Source organism: Seriola aureovittata, chromosome 6 (assembly GCF_021018895.1).
Source record: "Seriola aureovittata isolate HTS-2021-v1 ecotype China chromosome 6, ASM2101889v1, whole genome shotgun sequence".
NCBI classification, from domain to species: domain Eukaryota; kingdom Metazoa; phylum Chordata; class Actinopteri; order Carangiformes; family Carangidae; genus Seriola; species Seriola aureovittata.
The window spans coordinates 1,510,932-1,531,422 of NC_079369.1; the positions used below are offsets into that span (position 1 = coordinate 1,510,932).

The 20,491-nt window shown below is 37.7% G+C and overlaps 2 protein-coding genes across 2 annotated transcripts; both read right to left on the reverse strand.

The window, feature by feature from the left end:
• Positions 1-3,388: 3,388 nt before the first annotated feature.
• On the reverse strand, positions 3,389-8,708 carry tmem165 (transmembrane protein 165). The gene is made up of 6 exons (XM_056379156.1): positions 8,195-8,708; positions 7,584-7,809; positions 7,302-7,477; positions 6,435-6,617; positions 6,100-6,205; positions 3,389-4,985 (listed from the first exon to the last, which is right to left on the reverse strand). Exons 1-6 carry the CDS (start codon positions 8,342-8,344, stop codon positions 4,909-4,911), a joined length of 918 nt encoding a protein of 305 aa, XP_056235131.1. The 5' UTR covers positions 8,345-8,708; the 3' UTR covers positions 3,389-4,908.
• Positions 8,709-9,384: 676 nt separating this feature from the next.
• srd5a3 (steroid 5 alpha-reductase 3) lies at positions 9,385-12,517 on the reverse strand. The gene is made up of 5 exons (XM_056379154.1): positions 12,258-12,517; positions 11,558-11,709; positions 11,286-11,471; positions 11,080-11,205; positions 9,385-10,061 (listed from the first exon to the last, which is right to left on the reverse strand). The coding sequence occupies exons 1-5, from the start codon at positions 12,467-12,469 to the stop codon at positions 9,802-9,804; spliced, it is 936 nt and encodes a 311-aa protein (XP_056235129.1). The 5' UTR covers positions 12,470-12,517; the 3' UTR covers positions 9,385-9,801.
• Between the last annotated feature and the right edge of the window lie 7,974 nt (positions 12,518-20,491).

The window sequence follows — 20,491 nt, forward strand, 5'->3', positions numbered from 1 at the left end:
AAAAAAGTCATAGTATAGTTAAGCATAAAAAGTCATAGTATAGTAAGGCATAAAAAGTCATAAAAAGTCATAATAAAGTAAGGCATAAAAATTCATGAAAAAGTCATAGTATAGTAAGGCATAAAAAGTCATGAAAAAGTCATAGTATAGTAAGGCAGAAAAAGTCATAAAAAAGTAATAGTATAGTAAGTAATAAAAAAGTCAGAGTATAGTAAGGCATTAAAATGTCATTAAAACATCAGTTATTAATGCATAAAAATCCTAGTATAGTAATGCATAAAAAGTAATAGAAAATTCATACTATAGTAAGGCATAAAAAAGTCATAGAATAGTAAGGAATAAAAAGTCATAGTATGGTAATGCATAAAAAGTCATATAAAAGTCATAGTATAATAAGGCATAAAAAAGGCATAAATTGTAAGGTATAAAACGTCATAGTATGGTAAGGCATAAAAAGTCATAATATAGTAAGGCATAAAAGGTAATAGATAATTCATAGTATAGTAAGGCATAAAAAAGTCACAGAATAATAAGGCATAAAAAGTCATAGTATAGTAGGGCATAAAAAGTAATAAAAAAGTCATAGTATAGTAAGTCATAAGAAGTCATAAAAAAGTCATAGTATAATAAGGCATAAAAAGTCATGGTATAGTCAGGCATGAAAAGTCATAAAAAAAGTCATAATATAATAAGACATAAAAAGTCATAAAAAAGTCATAGTATAGTAAGGCATAAATTGTAAGGTATAAAAAGTCATAGCATGGTAAGGCATTAAAACTCATAGTATAGGAAGGCATAAAAAAGTCATAGTATAGCGAGGCCTAAATAGTCATACTATAATAAGGCATAAAAAGTTACAAAAAAGTTATAGTATAATAAGGCATAAAAAGTCATAGTATAGTAAAGCATAAAAAAGTAATAATATAGTAAGCCATAAAAAGTCACACTATAGTAAGGCATAAAAAGTCACAAAAAAGTCATAGTATTGTCAGGCATAAAAAGTTATAAAAAATGTCATAATATAGTAAGGTATAAAAAGTCATAGTATGGTAAGGCTTAAAAAGTCATAAAAAATTCATAGTACAGTAAGCCATAACAAAGTCACACTATAGTAATGCATCAAAAAAAATCATTGTATAGTAAGGCATTAAAACGTTATAAAAATGTAATAGTATAGTGAGGCATTAAAAACTCATAAAAAAGTCATAGTATAGTAAGGCATAAAAAAGTCACAGAATAATAAGGCATAAAAAGTCATAGTATAGTAGGGCATAAAAAGTAATAAAAAAGTAATAGTATAGTAAGTCATAAGAAGTCATAAAAAAGTCATAGTATAATAAGGCATAAAAAGTCATGGTATAGTCAGGCATGAAAAGTCATAAAAAAAGTCATAATATAGTAAGACATAAAAAGTCATAAAAAAGTCATAGTATAGTAAGGCATAAATTGTAAGGTATAAAAAGTCATAGTATGGTAAGGCATTAAAACTCATAGTATAGGAAGGCATAAAAAAGTCATAGTATAGCAAGGCCTAAATAGTCATACTATAATAAGGCATAAAAAGTTACAAAAAAGTCATAGTATAATAAGGCATAAAAAGTCATAGTATAGTAAAGCATAAAAAAGTAATAATATAGTAAGCCATAAAAAGTCACACTATAGTAAGGCATAAAAAGTCACAAAAAAGTCATAGTATTGTCAGGCATAAAAAGTTATAAAAAATGTCATAATATAGTAAGGTATAAAAAGTCATAGAATATCAAGGTAAAAAAGTCATAGTATGGTAAGGCTTAAAAAGTCATAAAAAAGTCATAGTACAGTAAGCCATAACAAAGTCACACTATAGTAATGCATTAAAAAAAATCATTGTATAGTAAGGCATTAAAACGTTATAAAAAAGTCATAGTATAGTAAGGCATAAAAAGTCATGAAAAAGTCATAGTATAGTAAGGCATAAAAAGTAATAGATAATTCATAGTATAGTAAGGCATAAAAAAGTCATAGAATAGTAAGGCATAAAAAGTCATAGTATAGTAAGGCATAAAAAGTAATAAAAAAGTCATAGTATAGTGAGGCACAAAAACACATAAAAAAGTCATAGAATAGGAAGGCATAAAAAGTCATGAAAAATTCATAGTATAAAAAGTCGTAAAAAAGTCATAGTATAATGAGGTATAAAAAGTCATAGAATAGTAAGGCATAAAAAGTCATAGAATAGTAAGCCATAAAGAGTAATAAAAGTAATAATATAGTAAGACATAAAAAGTCATAGAACAGTAAGCTATAAAAATTTGTCAAAAGTCATACTATAGTAAGGCAGAAAAAGTCATAAAAAAGTAATAGTATAGTAAGGCATAAAAAGTCATAAAGATGTCATAGTATAGTGAGGCATAAAAACTCATAAAAAAGTCATAGTACAGGAAGGCATAAAAATTCATGAAAAAGTCATAGTATAATAAGGCATAAAAAAAGTAATAGTATAGTGAGGCATAAAAAGGCATAGTATGGTAAGGCATAAAAAGTCATAATATAATAAGGTATAAAAAGTAATAAAAAAGTCATAGTATAGTAAGGCATAAAAAGTCATGAAAAAGTCACAGTATAGTAAGGCAGAAAAAGTCATAAAAAAGTAATAGTATAATAAGGCATAAAAATATCAGTTAATAATGCATAAAAAGTCATAGTACAGTAAGGCATAAAAAGTAATAAAAAAATCATAGTATAGTAAGTCATAAAAAGTCATAGTATAATAAGGCACAAAAAAGTCATAGTATAGTCAGGCATGAAAAGTCATAAAAAAGTCATAATATAGTAAGACATAAAAAAGTCAAAGTATAGTAAGGCATAAAAAGTTATAAAAAAGTCATAGTATAGTTAGGCATAAAAAAGTCATAGTATAAGACATAAAAAGTTATAAAAAAGTCATAGTATAGTAATGCACTAAAAAAAAAAGCATAGTATAGTAAGGCATAAAAACGTTATAAAAATGTCATAGTATAGTAAGGAATAAAAAATTAAAGTATAGTAAGGCATAAAAAGTCACAAAAAAGTCTTAGTATAGTTAGGCATGAAAATGTCATAAAAATGTCAGTATACTAAGGCATAAAAAGGTCACAAAAACGTAGTATCGTAAGTAAGAAAACCTCATAGTACAGTAAGCTATAAAAAGTCATAGTATAGCAAGGCATGAAAACATAATGGTATAGTAAGGCATAAAAGGCAATAAAAATGTCTTAGTATACTAAGGCATAAAAAGACAAGTCATTGTATAGTCAGAAATAAAACATCATAGTACAGTAAAGCATGAAAAGACATGAAAACGTCTTAGTATAGGATATTGTCTGTCGTCACCATTCAGGTCAAATAGCAAAAATGATTGGTGTAGAAATAAGACAACACATAAAACATCTTTATTGAGCAGTTCAGATTTATAGGCATTTCGAACCAACCTGTATTACAAACAGAAGTATTTCACAGCTGGGCACAGCCTGTCAAATATTGACAACGCAGCTTTAGCCTGTTTACTTAAAAAAATATTTCCATTCCTTGTTTCTAGTGTCCTCTCTCTCCCACCCTTTGTGTCTACAGTACATATATGCTAAGAAGAAAAAAGTCAAGCTAAATAAATACATACAGTTTAAATAAAAGGAGAAATGTAGGTTCAAAGTACATTGCTGGTTGAGGTGCAGCTGCTTACGGCAAAATAACATGGTGGTGACTTGATCTGTACCTGATGTTGTCATGGTTACATTCTGTCACACCCACTCTGGGATTCGGGGCAGTAAAAATGGAAGCAGCGAGGTTCATACTAGAAATGGCTTTAACCACATAGGAAGAGTGAGTACTGGACCGTCTTCAACCCGTTCACCTGTTCTCTGTCAGCACCTGAAACTGGAGTTAATATAAAGAGCCCTGATCTATATCTCTATGTGTGTTTAGTATTTTGATACTGTACCTAATGCAGGTCTGTCAGACGCAGAGGTATTCTAGTGGTTCAGGCCTCCCTCTCTTTAACACAAAAACCTGCTTGTGTCTTGGCAGTCAAACGGGGCAACCACTAAGGGAAATTCAAGAAAACTTCAAGCAATTTCTTAATTATGTGCTGTTGGTTCTGTCTTTAGTTTTTCCTGACAGTACGCAGCAGGCTCGCTTCTTCTGAGATTTTAATGGTTTGCAGCAAGGAGTGTCACCCGGAGAGGAAGGTGGAATAAACAACTGAGCAACACCAGCACCTGGGCTCAAGTTAAATAGACAAAAATCAACCAGGCAACATTTTAAAAAAAACAAAAAGGCAAGGCAAAGATTTTGAAATGGACTCAGCGTCTGAGTGTGAGGAAAGTACTGCATGTGAGGATCTGTGTCTGAGCCACAGAGCTTCTGAGACAGGTTGGAGGGCAGCGATCAGTAACAATCCAACAAGTCTTCTTTCTCTCACACACCTTGTGATGAGGATACAGCTCGCACAGAAAGCCACAGCTCGGCCTTCTCTCCTAGTTAGCCTCTCTTCCACTGAAACCTGCTGCTGGGTGTTTTCTTCTCATCAAGGGTTTGGACTTTCTGAGGTTTCCAGGTTTCCTGCTCTAAGATAAATGTGTATCTAACCTCTTATTCACTTTATAAGGATTAAACACTGATTGTTTCGTTTAACGACTACACCTCCCATGAGGTTTTAGTGTCCGCCTCAGGTTAGGACTCCTGGGAAATGTTTATTATGTTAGATTCACCCTCTGAGTTACAGGCTGCAGTGGAACAGAGGCTCTCTAGGGAAGCTGGACGGGACTTTGGCTCCCTCTTTAAACTTGTCACATGATCTGTTGGACACGTACAGAGTCAAAACTAGTCTTTCTACAGCAACTGGACCAAATTTTACACGTATGTACAGAGAAAATCTCAAAGTCTCTCATCCAATTAAAATCCAGATTCTGGCTTGATGAACAGGGCAGAGAAGGCGAACGCCAGGAAAACAATACCTCCAATGATTGTAACTGCGGAGACAAAGCAAAGGAAAGAAGAAGCATGTTAGAGGATGTTCAGACACTCGTTCATAGATGTTTCCTAACACACTTTCTTCATGATGCAGCTCATCGCAGCATTACATCCCCTAGCTGCCCTCCGTGCTCTCCGGCAGCCTCCGGGAGGAGCCGGGAGACATTGAAGTCAGTTGTTCGGGCTGCTTTGGTCCGCCCTGTTGCTACGACAACACTGATCATGTTAAGTGATGTGAAAATGGATGTATAAACCTCAAGTTTTCGAAACACTGTCAACTCACTCAGCACTTCCTGTTTTAAGCTGCAACAAACGGTTTTAAACTTTAACTTACTTGTTGCGGTTCTGATCACTTATAAATTATGTGTGTATTACTTGTGGACTCACATTTTGGAAATAATTAAATATCCTACATGTGTTTTTAATCTGCATGTTCACATAAATTAAATCCCATCTGTTTCCATTCAAGAATGAGACCCACTATGTGTCTGTGGTCCTGTTCAGACTCGACACTAACATCCATCTGATCTGATCTGATCACAAGTGGTCAACTCTAAGTTCAGGTGTGAACGCACCAGAGACGCATTGAGGTGGTCTGCACCACATGTGGCCACATTCTTTTTGCAGTGTGAACGTGTCCTGGGCCACATTGAAGGACCGCCTACTCTACTGACGTCCTCTGTCTCAGTCTCATTAGTCCAACACAGTTTATAATGAATCCAAAATATTTCTCTATTTCAAATGGATAAAACCCGATTTCAATCTTGAGCTGTGAGCAGTGCAATGATTCGCTTCATCCCTCCCTACCCCGCTCTATCTCCCTCTGTCCCTCAAACACAATGACAACGGACTATCTGTCATAGTCAGACTGGCTAAAAACAACAATGTGTACGTGTTTATTTGCATACAGAACGAGGAAGTCAGATTCGATCACAGGTTTTCACGCAAGACACATTTTAATGCCAGATGTAAACTGACATATTCAGAGCTGTCCACTTGTGATCACCCGAGACATATGTTAATCCCAGGTCTAAACCTAAAGTTTAGGGCTGTCATGATGAAAATATTTGAAACAGGTGAAATAAACAAAACAACAGCAACAACAAAACTCACCTGTTCTGACAGATATTTTCTGGGCAATCATTCTCCCACCGATCACAGCCAGGCCTGTACACAAACAATGTCCAAGTGTGCCACCCACCGCAACTCCAAATGGATCCTGTGAATTAAAAAAAAAAAAGTGTGTTTCATGTTGATGTGAAAGAAAATGACACAATGCCTAAATATTTAATTACCAGTGTATTAACACAGCAGTGCAGTTCGTCATATGGCTCAAAAACAAACAAAAGATTTGTTCCCACTGGGGCCACCCAGGGTGAACATGTACACACGTTGAACATGTTTTATTTTAAAGCAAACAGACGTGTCGTAGAAGAAATGCAACAAACCTCCCGTGCAGCGAGAATGATGGTGGTCAGCTGCGAGCGGTCGCCCCACTCTGCGAGGAAGGTGAGGGTGAGGGCTTGGATGAAGATGGGCGAGATGAAGCTGTGCCACTTTCCCTGAGGCAGGGTGGTCCCTGATCCAGCCTCAACATCTGGAGTCCCATTGGCCAGCTTGGAGCGCTGAAGCTGAGCAGACAACACAAGACAAGGTGATTATACTGGATACAATGCTCCATTTTCAATTTCAAATAGGAGAGAATTCATACATATACATACAGGACCTGCCACTAACAACACAGAGCAGAGTCAAGAGACTGTTTTAGATTTGACGAGAGGTTTAATTAGTCATTTGAGAGTCTTCATTCAGTCTACACTACAGTAGGTATGTGCTTCAACAGTTGTAACAACCGTTTCAGGTAAGCACAAGGTACAGGATGTGTCCACCCATAACAGGTGGGGTTTCCAAGATGATAACAGCTGCACTTGGAATAATAAAACACCAGAGTCCCAGCCTGCTGATAAAAATGGCTTCCACTCTGCCTAGATTAAGAGTGGTAAAAATGAGTTCATGCATTAATTTTTGATTCATTTAATTCCACATTTAAATCTTCAGACTGTCAGATGAAATGACTCTTTTCCCTCTTTGCATATGTGAGTACCACATTATCTTCTTCACTGTGACTGAGCTTTCCTGGTGATAAAGTAATGTGAGTCACCTTCGACTCAGTGAGTCCGCGAGAAAGTGAGCTACAGTGCTCACACAAGGGTACTTACATTCATTAAGTATGTTTCCTTATGTGTGATGATTAACAGTCACGATGGAGTCATACGAGTGTTTGCTCAAGGCTTCACAGTAAACACTTGACTTACCTCTTCATCCTTCTTCTTGATCTCTGCCTGCACCTCTTCCAGCTCCTCCTGGCCTTCATCTGGACTCATCCTCAGCCCCTCTCTCAGCATGCGTATACCGAAGATGGCAAACAGAGCAGTAGACACATAGTATGTGTAGATCCTAGGGATGATGGTGGTGGCGTAGCCAAACAGCACTGCAGAACAGAGTGGGGGGGCAGGGGGGGTTATAATGCATTCATTATTACTCAAAGAAGAAGGAATAATCATAAAATACAGCAGCAAATCTCCTCTTCTACTAACCAGAAAGACAAGTCATGAGTCCCAGGGCCAGCATGGCGCCCGCCAGCACAGTGAGACGGTTGTAACGCATGGCCATGATGGCTGCAATGAAAAATGTCTTGTCTCCCAACTCTGAGACGATGATGACAGAGATGGAGGCCACAAAGGCGTGGATGAAGCCCAGGTTTCCTTTGGTGGAGTCATCCTCAGACACCACTGGGCCCAGTGGATGAGGACTCGGGGCTTTCTGCAAAGACAATCAACACAGCCACACACAGTGATGGTCAACTCAGGTACACACAGTTTGCAGGTCTGTCCCTGCTGCTTTAACACAGTGGACATCAATGAGGATGTAAACAGAACTGGTGGTGACCTTCTCATGCTAACACCCAAACGTCCTTCACCTCATCCAGCAATTTTAATTCAAATATTTGCTTTTCCTGGTTATATTTAGACGTGATACACTAACTTTACCCACTCGAGCTTGAAACCGGAACTCAGTGTGACATGTCTGTTAGCATGCAAGCTAGCTCGGGGGTGCTAGGAAGCGGCGGCAGCACCAGCGTCTAAAACTGCCGCTTACCGACGGCGGTAAAAGATTAAACCGGTACTAATGAAGTGTAAACGTTCACCTCTTGTGGGGGCTGCTCCTGGACCGGTTTGTGCTCCTCTGGAACAGCAGCAACTCCGACCGACAACAACAACACGGCGGCGAGCGGAAACAAGACGCATACTACACTTCTACCAGCCCGTCCATGTCCTCCGCCGACCATGAGAGGCATTATTGCTCCCGAAGCTCTGACCAAAGATAGTTTGTTCGTTAATTTCTCTCCCGCGAATCACTTAATATCACCTGCTACCGGACTGGCTAACTTCATATTAGCAACCTGTACGGTACGAGGGACTCCTCCGTGATACACGTCACGATCAGAAAGACCGAGCCAGCTCAAGACGGAAGTTACAATCTTGAGGAGAAGTCTGGAGGACAAACCCGGAGAGATGATTGGACCGTCAGAAGAATGACGTCAGGTTGTAGGCTGACGTACGCAGTGGAGAGTTCAGTAATTGGACAGTCTCACTGTCACTAACAAATCCATATAGATGTATTTAAAACCAGATCAATGCTTTAAAAACATACAAAGAAAAAAAAAAACTGTAAAGTTTTCACCACATGTTGTTTGTTACTACTTTAGTGTCATAAAAGACGAATAAAATAATTCAAATGTAAATGTATAATTATTTGCTAAACGTTTATTCAATGGCTGGAAGAAACTCTGACCACTTTAAAGGTCTAAATATTCAGTTACATATATTTTCACAATAAATGTTTAAATGCAAAAATGCAAATTCTCTGTACACGTTTACAGTTAAAGTAATTTTAATCAGTTTTCCACCAAAGATTGATAATCATTTGCGTCGCCATCTTGTGTATAATCCAAATGTACACATAATAATCACAATAAATAAATACAAAGTAATCAAACATAAATATATAATCATCTTTTCATTAAGTGTAGTACTTAATTACAACAAATTTGATTTTATGTTATAGTCCAGAATTATATGTATGAAAAATGTCCAAATGTTTCTACTACAGCAGCATATTGCTGTCAATATAATTATAAGTTTCACAAAATTAAAAAAAATGTTAAAACAGAAATAACTTGAGTAACAATATACAATATTGTTATCATATACTTTGGTTAAACAAAAAACGCCTCATCATACAAGATAAACTGGTATTCTGCTATAAAGAGAATATGAACATTTTACATGTTGCTATAACAACAAAAATATTCAGTCAAAGCCTCAATCTCTCTGATTCGTCCTTATGTATTTTTTTATTAAACAAACATTCAAAAGTTGCTTATTTTTAACAACATATCTTATCTTATATGTAATGACATACATCAGTATATCGTACATTGTTATAACAAAAACAAGGTCTTGTTGTATTGAACGGCTGTTCAGTGGTGAGGTTCCTCTTTTCTTCACATCAGTCTCAAAGAAACAGCTCATCGTTCACCTGGTGAGACTTCTGCTGTGGAGGAATGTTCCTGCAGCGCTGCTACACCTCACAGTCACAGCTGGAGCTGCCAGCTGACAGCTGCTTGGTCCCGATCACCTTGTCAATCACTACTGATAGAGGGGAGTTTTACTCCTGCACATCCAGCTCCTCAGATGTGTCCAACATTTGTTGAGCAGTTTACAGTTCCGAAAACACAGTGGTGACAACTCTTCAAAACACAAAAGGTATAAATGCTTTTCTCTGTCTTGGGTATGACTCGTATTTGCTGATGTAAAGGTCGTGGCAGAGCTGTGCTGCCAGTGATTGGTTGAAGAGCACATAAAGGACAACCAGCCACCACGTTAGAGACAGGCCTCCGAAAACCAAGGCCAGAGAGATGTATATCAGCAGCTCAGCAAAGTAATGAGGGCATGAAACCAGCTCGAAGCCGCCTCCATGTGGCACCCTGTGAGCCAGCGTCTCCACTGCTCCTGCAACACAACAAACAGGAAATACATCGCAGACCGGCAACATGTTACTATTCACACAGTCAACATGAATCTATCTTAAATTAAAGCTTCATTACCAATATTTTTATATTAACAGTCACCCAGCCTTTTAGTCTCTTTAAGAGCATTGTTTTGGTTTTCTGGCTCACACGTGCACACTCATTATTCTTGTTTCCAGACTCCACAGAAAGCTGTTTTCAGCTCCGATTCATCAGATAAACATCACACACACTTAGCTACGAGCTGGTGAACAGAGTGAAGCATCTGGCAGCTAAAGATACAGAATATTAGCTGAGACCAAAACAACCAGCGATGATACGTGAGAGGTCGAGGCTTTGAAGTGTGTGTCGACACGTGTATCATTTTAGACGACGTGGACATTTAAGCGCTGAGTGAAATTATATGGTTTTATGGTTCAGCCACAAATCAAAACACAGACACTGGCCTTAACTTGACTGATATTAATACATTTGATGCATAGAAAATACATTTTGATTGCCTTTACAGTAACTTATACTATAAAGATCTGCTTAGAATAAAAAACACAATCATGGTTTCCCTTATACTGATATTTAATATGTAATACACAAACGTTTGTTTCATTCTGGCCAGTAGCTGTCGACCTGTTCGTCTCACCATCACTAAAAACAACTGCCAAGTGGATACTACAGTTGTATTGTCAATGTCTGTTGGTTGTAACAAGGTCCTCATAACTTCTCTGTAAGGTGATAATATGTCAATGTTGTGGTTTCAGCTTTTCCTGCAAACAAACAATTCAAATCCGTTTGTGTGCCATTTTAAAGGGATTACCCTGCAATAATAATAACACACTTCTGACATAAATAAAAGAATGATGTTCACTGTGGTGGATTTCTGTGTAGCCAGAATCTAATAATTACAGCACTTTGGGAAATGATCAGTAGTATGACACAGTGTACATCACTTGTACTAAATGACCCAAAACACGCACGAACACAAGAAGACAACTGCACAAGCTTACCTGACTTTCCGGTGCGCAGCCTGGCCAGCAGCACCAAGGACTGATGCTGCAGCAGCGAGGCCGCAATGAAAAGTGTGAATCCAGCAACATGAAGCCAGTGCAGCTGAGAGAGGAGGGGGCCACTCCCTAAACAGAATAGCATAAACATCATTAGCACATAGTGGAAGCAGTGGAAAGAAGATGTGGTGGACTAGTTTAGGTCTAACCTTTTCCCATGTGATCTGAGCAGAGCACCGTCAACCCCAGCACGATGTAGTACCCCACACCGAAGAAGTACTGCACCAAATGCATGGACCCACCAGAAAAGACACTGACGAACAGGCACTCCAGCAGCCTCCTGAGGGAGTGGACCCAGAGCAGCAGCTGCACCAGGAGAGTCGACAGCTGTGGCACTGCAGGACAGGAATGACATCACACACCAGTATGAATAAAAACAGGAAAACACGAGCTTTAACAGATCAGAGGGGTGTCAGCCTACCCTGACCATCAGCGCTCGGTACACCTGTCAAGACCTCCAACGTCCCTGTCAGCCATGATGGGCGAGACTGATGCTGAAATATGAAGTTCAGGTACAGGAGCAGGAGGAGGCCGTTCCAGCAAACAGAGAGGGCGTAGAAGTGCCAGAACCACCTGAAGGGAACAAAGGATTTCTGTGTATGTTCAACCAAATCAGTGCTGAAGTAGTTCATTCACTTGAGATAAAATAAAAAAAATCTATATAATATAATTATCTAATAATTCTGAATTGTTTTTAAAAAATCCTGTTTTTTTTACACTTTACATTTAAAAAAAAAAAAACTTCTCTGAAAAAAAATCCTGTTTTTCTGAATTAACGTGATAATTCTCACAGAAGTTTTTTAATCTGCTTTTCTGTATTTCTGAATTAATTCATAAACAGCACTTTTTTTCTCTGAAAATATTTTTTTCTACAATAACAAGATAATTCTCTCAGAATTTTATTAAAAGATTTAATGAGGAAAATAAATTCCTGCTCTGTTTTTCTCAATTAACGACATATCTTACCCTTTTTTACGCTTCCGTAAATTAGCATCTTCACGTTTATGTTTTTATCACATAAACAAAGGCATTACAAATCAATATTTTAGCTAAACAAATCAGAGATGTATAAATTATATACAGAAGCTATAAATACAGTTTCGTTGTTTGTGATGTGTTACCTTTTAGGGACGTCAAACACACGCAGCCATTCGTCGCGTTTGAGGTTTTGTTTTGTTTTTCCGTATCGAATAAGATCCTGGAACAACATGTACAGACCACGTGCTTCATACCTGCTCCACACCTTGTGAGCACAAAACGCCAGGAGGAAGCACAAAGCCAGAAAACCCCACAAAACGTCAATAAGACTCGAGCCGACCGGGCTCCAACTCATTTTTGAGTTCTGCGGGTCGTGTGCATTGTTTTGTGCAACACTGAAAAGAGACCGACGGGAGACAATAAAACGGGCCGCAACAGTTCCGGGTGGGATGCGATGGGAATGTCGTAGTAACCTGATGGAAGGAAACAGCAGGGGGCAGCACCTCAAACTCACCACAGAAAAAAAATGGAGCCGAACATGAAAACATGGATCACTCAGAAATATTCAGACTATTTACATTTACATTACATTTTCTCTTGAAATGAAACGTGATGAATGAAAAAGTTTTATTTCATAACCTTAGTAGCAATTCATCAAACAAAAGGTTTATGTCTGTGTATTATACTATACATCCCACTCATATAGAAATGCAATATATGACATATGTGTCCTTATATCAACAGGGATATTGTCATATATGTTAACTATAAGGGGATATATTATTAACACATATATACATCCTCTGGATATATGAAGATAAAAGTTTATAACATATATGAAATACCGAGAGTATATGTACATTAAAATGATGTATGATGAGAATTTATATGGTTTAACATATTAACAATATATATTTAATTTATATGCGCAAATTCAATATACATATATATTTTTTCTTATTCATTTTAAACGTGTGTCTTCCCATTGTGGGAAAGTGGTCTCAGACTTTCGGACCTTACATATACATATATTTACATAACATATGTCTACAATATAGAGTATAGACATGTATGTCAATATATGAAATTGTTCCAATTTCTAATAGGTTTTTACAAATAATTTTTACACATGTATTGTTATTTTAAATGTACATATATTTCATATATGGAAATTCAGTATATGTGCATATATTTAATTGTATACATATAATTAAATGTGCATGAGTTAAAATGAATGAATGAATAAATAAATAAAACATTCACAGAAGCCAGAACCAGTGCTTAAACAATTATTTAATTATCAGAATAGTTGATGGTTAATTTTCAGTTGATTATCCATTTGACTAATCAGTGAATTGACTGATCAGTTCAGCTCTAATTAAGATTCTTTAACAGCAGTGTCACAAGTAAAAGCACTGATGACACAGAAAGGCCCCGTATTAAGTTTTATATTACTTTATACATTATATTATTTTTAGGCTACTGATTAATGAACATGAAAGCGACATTTTAGCAAGTAATAGCTGTTAGAAGTTTATCTTTACTCATTTATATTATATTTTATATTGTTACATTTATAGCAATGTGTTGTATTTATCATGTAAAACCTTTATCTGCAAAGTGAAAAGAAAAGAAAAACATTTCCCTCTGACATGTTGCCGAGCAGAGAAGAAGAGGGAAGGGTGCGTTCGCGTGCATTCGTGTTGTGAGATGTGTGCGATTGTTTAGATTCAAAATCTGCATCACTTCATCCCACTTTGATCCTCAGGCCGGTGTGACCAGACACAACGTTGAACTGACCCAGATGGCCTCCATGTTTCACTCCTGCTCACTTTCTGCTGAGCTTTCAACTCCGATGTTGTGTTGCTGCTCACTACAATACAGCTATGTGTCAAAGGAAGAGACGTGTGTTTGTGTGAAAGACTTGGTAAGGCCTTTGAGGCTTTAGATTCCAGGATGCCTCTTAGAGGAACACAGTATCCTGTCTGAGGAAGTGTGGACTGTGTCCTGCTTCCCTCCCTTCCCTGTCCTCAGTGTCCTCCTTTTTTTTTTGCTGTGCCAAGACTTGGACCCTCTGCAGCCCCCCCCCCCCCCAAGACATTGCAGTAACCTCTTGCTTTGTGGGCACTGGACCGTAAAAATAAGATTTGTATTAATTATACAAATGAGTTTGTCCAGATTCAGACACAGCACAAAGGAACGAGACACACAGAGAAAGAGACTGTTGACTCTCTGCTCTTTGTTTCTTACCGGCAGAGACAATTTATCCAGAGGTGAGAGGGTAAACTGGCAAAACATTCCTGCTTCAGCACTAATACTAATAAACCTCCGACATACTGCTGCAGACAGGAAGAGATTACAATAAAGCGTGACAACATAATTTTAAAATCTTGTTTGTCTACAAACATAACATATTGCCCCACTTACGTTTCACAACTCCTGTCTGCACCACACTGTTACAGACCCGATATCCTCGGGCCAAACCTTTGTGTTTTTCCCTGAATTTTTTAGAACTGCACATTTTCTCACTTTACTGATGATTTTAAGAGTCAAATAAAATAAAATAACACCTTTACTTACACTTACACTTTGATACTGCTCTTAAAGCTGCCTGTTAAACATGAAGCGGGGACTCTGTGTTCAAAGGTTAAAAAAAGGCTTTCTAGCTCCTCACTAATGAACATATTACTTGTTAAGTTAGTTAGCCAGACGTTTCTTGGCCGAGTGCAGTGACTTACAGCCAAGAAATAGTCCGGTTTCAGGGGCATCAATCAATACTCTCATCTCACTCTTGGCAAGAAGCAAATATGTCTTTTTGCCAAAATGTCAAACAGTTCTTACACTGACCTGCTCCTGTATTTCGTCTTTCTGTCTCCTTGTAGGTGTTTGTCCTCTCTTTTGTTCTGTTTGGTGCTTTAGATCAGCTGAGGGGAATTTTGAAATCATATGATATTATGATATATTATGATGTCATATGATCATATAGATATTTTTAATGATCTATATGATGATTTTTTATATGTTTTTACATGTTGCAGCCAAATATATTAAGAATATATACATCATTTAAATATGCAATTTTATTAAAACAACATACATGTAACATATGTTTATATATGCGTTTTGTATTAATTTCTCATTATTTTTAAACATGTTTATCTTTCCATTCTGGCAATTTGGGTCTCAGACTTTTCCACTGTAAATAATATCAACATATATTGACAGGCTTTGGGATGGATGTATAGTTATGTGACATATATCTACAATATAAACATAAATATATGAAATGGTTCCAGTTTCTTTTGACATTTTTATATGTTTTTATATGTAGATATATTTCTTATATGGAAACTTATGTTAATGTATATTGTTGTGTTGTGTTGCAGTTCTTCTGTGGCCTCTTCTTTTCTGTGTCAGGCCCAACAACGCAGAGTGGACACACAAACACCGACCCCTCCCTCTCTGTGTGTCTCTCGCTTCGAGCTCATTCTTTCCACACTGAATTGTAGGACATTGACCTTTGAAATCCCTCCTGTGATCTCAGACCACAAACACGAACGAAGCCAAGACAATTCACAAGTTTTTTATCAGATGTGATTTCAACACTGTTTTTTCTATTTTTTCTAGTTTATTTCTAGACAGAGTAACTTGACATCGCTGGCTGTAGAGAGAAAAGCTAAAACAGCCTTTTCTTTATGCTTCGTCACTTTGCTTTGTTGCATCAGTAACTGGAAATCTAAGACAATTCCTGCTTTGAAAGTGTCGTACACATATCGAGCTGACACCTTTCACATCATGTGATCTTTAACATCAGTCAACATCCAGATATATAAAAGCCTTTTACAGTATTATGTTCACACATTCCCTCGCCCAGTCTTTCCTTCTCCTGCGTTTCCCCCCAAATACTAAAATCATCTTTCGTGTTTCTCTTTGTCTTTGAATGGGCCAGAGTTCAAAGCAATCATCTCATATTGAGTTTGGAAAACAAAAGGCAGATAAAAAGAGAGAGAGGCAAATGTTCTGTTCTCTGGAAACTGTTTCCAGCTTTCCAGAGGTGCGTTCTGTGCGGAGTGCCCTCCAGGAAGCGTTGCTTTGGAGGAGGGTGGGCGGTTTGGTGGGCAGAGAGTCCCTGTAGGAGTGACCAGGGCCAGGAAACATGTGGATGTAACATACAACCCCATCATCTCCCCTAAACCCTGATGAATCCCTGCCAGCTTCCGAACTCACACCTCCTGCTCCTCATCATCAGGTGAGAGTACATTCATCCCGCCCTGTGGAAAACATGCTCATCAGTCACAGTCTGATGTTGTTTGAAATCGCTTTGCTTCTCTAACACGTTTCTACACCGTCCCAACGATCCACACTGCTCCAACTCTAATTTCCAAACCTTCATCTTTGCTCATGAGATGAATCTTTATCCATTCATTGATTTGGTCCTATATAAAGAACACAGTATGAAGTATATCAGAGTTCGTCATTACAGTGAGTGATTTCAACAGCCTCAGTTCTGCAGTTCTTAAAATGTAAATGTTTTAATGAACCCTCGATCTCGTTCTGACGTGTGGAACAGAACTGGTTTTAATCATATTTCCTCACCACCTTTTCTCTGACATCTTTTTAGTACCGTTCGATGATCTTTGTTGATCGTGCTGCAGTCTCACTGCGTACGACCCTCGACTCTGTCGCCACTCGGAAAATGAAGGCAGTGAATCACAGGTTCCAAAGTACAATACAAAAAAAGAAAAAGGCGTGCTTTAAAGCAGATGCCGTGAAAGCTGGAAACGAAGTGACGTTCCACCAATTTTTACAGATGGTTTAATAACCATAAAAACAAGACGGAGTGTGTCGTAGGCTAGTGTCAGCTGGTTTCAGCTCTTTATCTGTTCTCATCCCTCCTCCTCTCTGTGCTCACATATACAGTATTTTATTACAGCTGAATTCACAATAAAACTTCTCATTCGCACATTTTTCTGTCTCTGTTGTCGAGTATGAAACAGCGACTGAAACACGGCTCATTAAGATGCATCTTAACGTCCAAGCTGCTGCTAAAATCCAGATTTTATAACCACGACGTCGTCTGACAAAAATCACCAAACACATAAATGAAAGACAAAGACTGAGCCGTGATTTCAGCTGGATTTACTCTAAAATGATCACTCAGAGAGAAAGTTAGAAACTCTTATGATTTGTCACTAGATTTGTCACTTGGTGCTTTTTTGATTAAAAAAAGGGTTTGAAAAGTCAGTAAATCTAGTGACAGAGGTTTTAATTTGGCTGTTTGTTTCTGGTAAAAACCCTTTAAAAGAGCAAAGACCGATGCAGAAACTCATCCCTCAGTCATGTGGCATCCGGCTGAGCAGTCACGTGACTTCACTCAGGTCTGCTGCCACGTTCACTGACCCAAATTTTGACTAAATGAGACACCTTAATGTTTCCTGTGGAGCTGATCAACAGATGACAAAGACAGGAAGCAGAAAAATGTCTCACGTTAGATTAAAGACCTGAAACCTGAAGTTTGAGATTTAGTAAAAAATAATAATAATCAAAAGAGGGAAAGTTTCTGTAAATTCTGCTTAATGAACAGTTTGCAAACACTGCCCAAGTGTTGTTTACATTGGAAATTGCATATGCACAAGAGCAGAAACTATGTCAGCCATAGCAACAGTAACTAAGGTCAGCAGGATCACACAGTCAATTTGATGATGCTTGAAACCAGATACAGAAAAATAAAACGTGGGTGTTGAAGAAGCTCAAGCTCTGGAGTCAATTCCATGAGAGATTCACGTGTCAGAGCACAGGGGAGATCAGGTAGGGGAGGTTAAGAACCAGGTGTGTGTTCTCTACAGACCTCTTTATTTGAAACCATCCTATATCACCAAGGGGTTCGAAATGATTAAGATTACTCATCGTTTATTTCCTTCAAATTATGTTTACATACAATGAACGTTAATTTATTAGTGTATTTGTATCCTAATCGATCCAGAATTAAATGAAGCTGTTTGATACCTTCCAGGCAGAATTATGTGAAGATCATGTGTTGGAACCAATTAGTATGTTTCCTTTCAGATAATTGCCAATGAGGCAAATTGTTTTCATTTGGAAGAGGAAGTTTATCATTTCTATCTTGTATTTACTAATGTTTTCTGTAAAGAGGAGAAACACAATCCGGGCAAAAGATCTAAATATTGCTCTTTACCTTAGTGGATGCATTAACAATGTAGGCAGACGTATGTACCTTGTCTTATTTGTTATGGTATGCATGGCACTGTATTGACCTTTGTTTGTTTGTTGTATAGAAAATCCTCCACACATGCATCCATCTGTTCACCGTTCCTCCATCCAACCCTTGCCCCGCTGGCTCCTGGATCCATGTGTTTTAATGTGCACACCAGCCAGAGGCCAGTGATTCTTATCGTACCTCATCAGGCAATAATAATCCAAATTCGTATCATTTTTTTCCAGGATAAATATTGTCTGAATGGGACAAGTCTGTTAACTGCCACGACGTATAGCAACACGCGTCCTGTGTCCACAGGGAGATGCTTGTAGCGTTGAAGCAGGGTGGCACAGTCGCCAGGTATTAGGTCAGAAGTTTAAAATAACTGAAAGCAGCCTCCTCACCTCCCTCATACTCCATCACCATGCACAGAGGATGAAAACAACAAAGAGGCTGTCAGTGACAGTGAGGATGTCGCGCTCCACCAACACCTGCTGGACATGTGATGTTTTGGACAAACTCTGCTGTTTGATCAGTTTCACAACAAAAGCCTGACCAATCTCCCCGTGGTGCTCGAGGTTCAAGGTCCTGGACACAACGCTGGAAACACGAGCAGCTTCTACGACTCCGATTTTAGAAAGAAACTGTCCGGACAAATTCTTAATGTCAACATCATCACATCCTCTTTTCATCTTCTTTTCTCCTCTGACCGGACTCTGCACTCGATCCACAGAATCCGTTTGAACACAAAGTTCATAGAATCTGTCTCCAGTGCTGACAGGCTCGACTGTGTCAAAGTCCTTCATCTCTGGTTTCCTCCGAGGACGACTGCAAGCTGCGATCAGACACATTAAAGACAGAAAACATGTTATGTAATAAAAAGTACACAGAAAAGTATTTAAAGGATTAGAACATAAGGTGAGTGAAGAGAAGAAAAGCAGCTCTGTCCTGTTCATAACGGACCGTGTCCTACGTCACATTTAAGTTTGGGAACAACAAACAATACAACAACACTGTTTTATTTTTCGGCCTATAAAAATAAAAGCCAACAAATACAATTTACTGTACATATAAATACATAAATAATGTGGTAAATAAATATAAAAATGCACCCTATTGGAATGATAATAAAATCATCTCTCTGTACCTGTTAAAGATAATTGACTCCATCAGACCAAAACCAGTGATCCGACTAGACCTGGTTTCATTACACCAATGTTGTCTTGTGTGGCTTTTGCATTCATTTTGTGGCTTTTGTATTTGTGTTGTGGCTTTTGCATTCATTTTGTGGCTTTTGTATTTGTGTTGTGGCTTTTGCATTCATGTTGTGGCTTTTGTATTTGTGTTGTGTCTTTTGCATTCATGTTGTGGCTTTTGTATTTGTGTTGTGGCTTTTGCATTCATTTTGTGGCTTTTGTATTTGTGTTGTGGCTTTTGCATTCATGTTGTGGCTTTTGTATTTGTGTTGTGGCTTTTGCATTCATTTTGTGGCTTTTGTATTTGTGTTTCGGCTTTTGCATTCATGTTGTGGTTTTTGAATTTGTTTTTTAGCTTTTGTATTTCTGTTGTGGCTTTTGCATTCGAGATGTGATTTTTGTATTTGTGTTGTGACTTTTGTATTTGTTTTGTGACTTTTGTCTTTGTGTTGTGGCTTTTGCATTCATGTTTTGGTTTTTGTATTTGTTTTGTAGCTTTTGTATTTGTGTTGTGGCTTTTGTGTTTGTTTTGTAGAGTTTGTATTTGTGTTGTGGCTTTTGTATTTTTTGTTGTGACTTTTGCATTCGAGTTGTGACTTTTGTATTTGTATTATGGCTTTTGCATTTGTGTTTTGGTTTCTGCATTGCGTTGACCGTCTGGGCCACTGTATGGAGCAGCAGTTTAACCTGATGGAGGCTGTTGGCTGTGTGAGAGACAAAATAACAAAGATGATCTGTCTCTTCTAACCTTTTCTCTGAGTGATAATTAGTAAATATAGCTGAAGCGCAGCACAGTCTATGTCTTTAACAGATCTGTGATGTCGTGGTTATAAAATCTGGATTTTAGCAGCAGCTTGGAAATGTCCTGGATGTTAACGTGTAGTCTTAACGAGCCACGTTTCAGTCGCTATTTCAAAGTTGACAAAAGACACAGAAAAACATGTAAGTGATACAGATTTATTGT

Excerpts from the sequence above, each read along its gene's own strand:
- tmem165 (XM_056379156.1), bottom strand. The coding sequence starts at position 8,344 with ATGCCTCTCATGGTCGGCGGAGGACATGGACGGGCTGGTAGAAGTGTA. Across the intron at positions 7,810-8,194 it reads AGGAGCAGCCCCCACAAGAG|AAAGCCCCGAGTCCTCATCC; the intron begins GTGAACGTTTAC and ends TTGTCTTTGCAG. Across the intron at positions 4,986-6,099 it reads GAAAATATCTGTCAGAACAG|TTACAATCATTGGAGGTATT; the intron begins GTGAGTTTTGTT and ends TTGTCTCCGCAG.
- srd5a3 (XM_056379154.1), bottom strand. The coding sequence starts at position 12,469 with ATGAGTTGGAGCCCGGTCGGCTCGAGTCTTATTGACGTTTTGTGGGGT. Across the intron at positions 11,472-11,557 it reads ACCGAGCGCTGATGGTCAGG|TGCCACAGCTGTCGACTCTC; the intron begins GTAGGCTGACAC and ends CCTGTCCTGCAG. Across the intron at positions 10,062-11,079 it reads GCTGCGCACCGGAAAGTCAG|GAGCAGTGGAGACGCTGGCT; the intron begins GTAAGCTTGTGC and ends GTTGTGTTGCAG.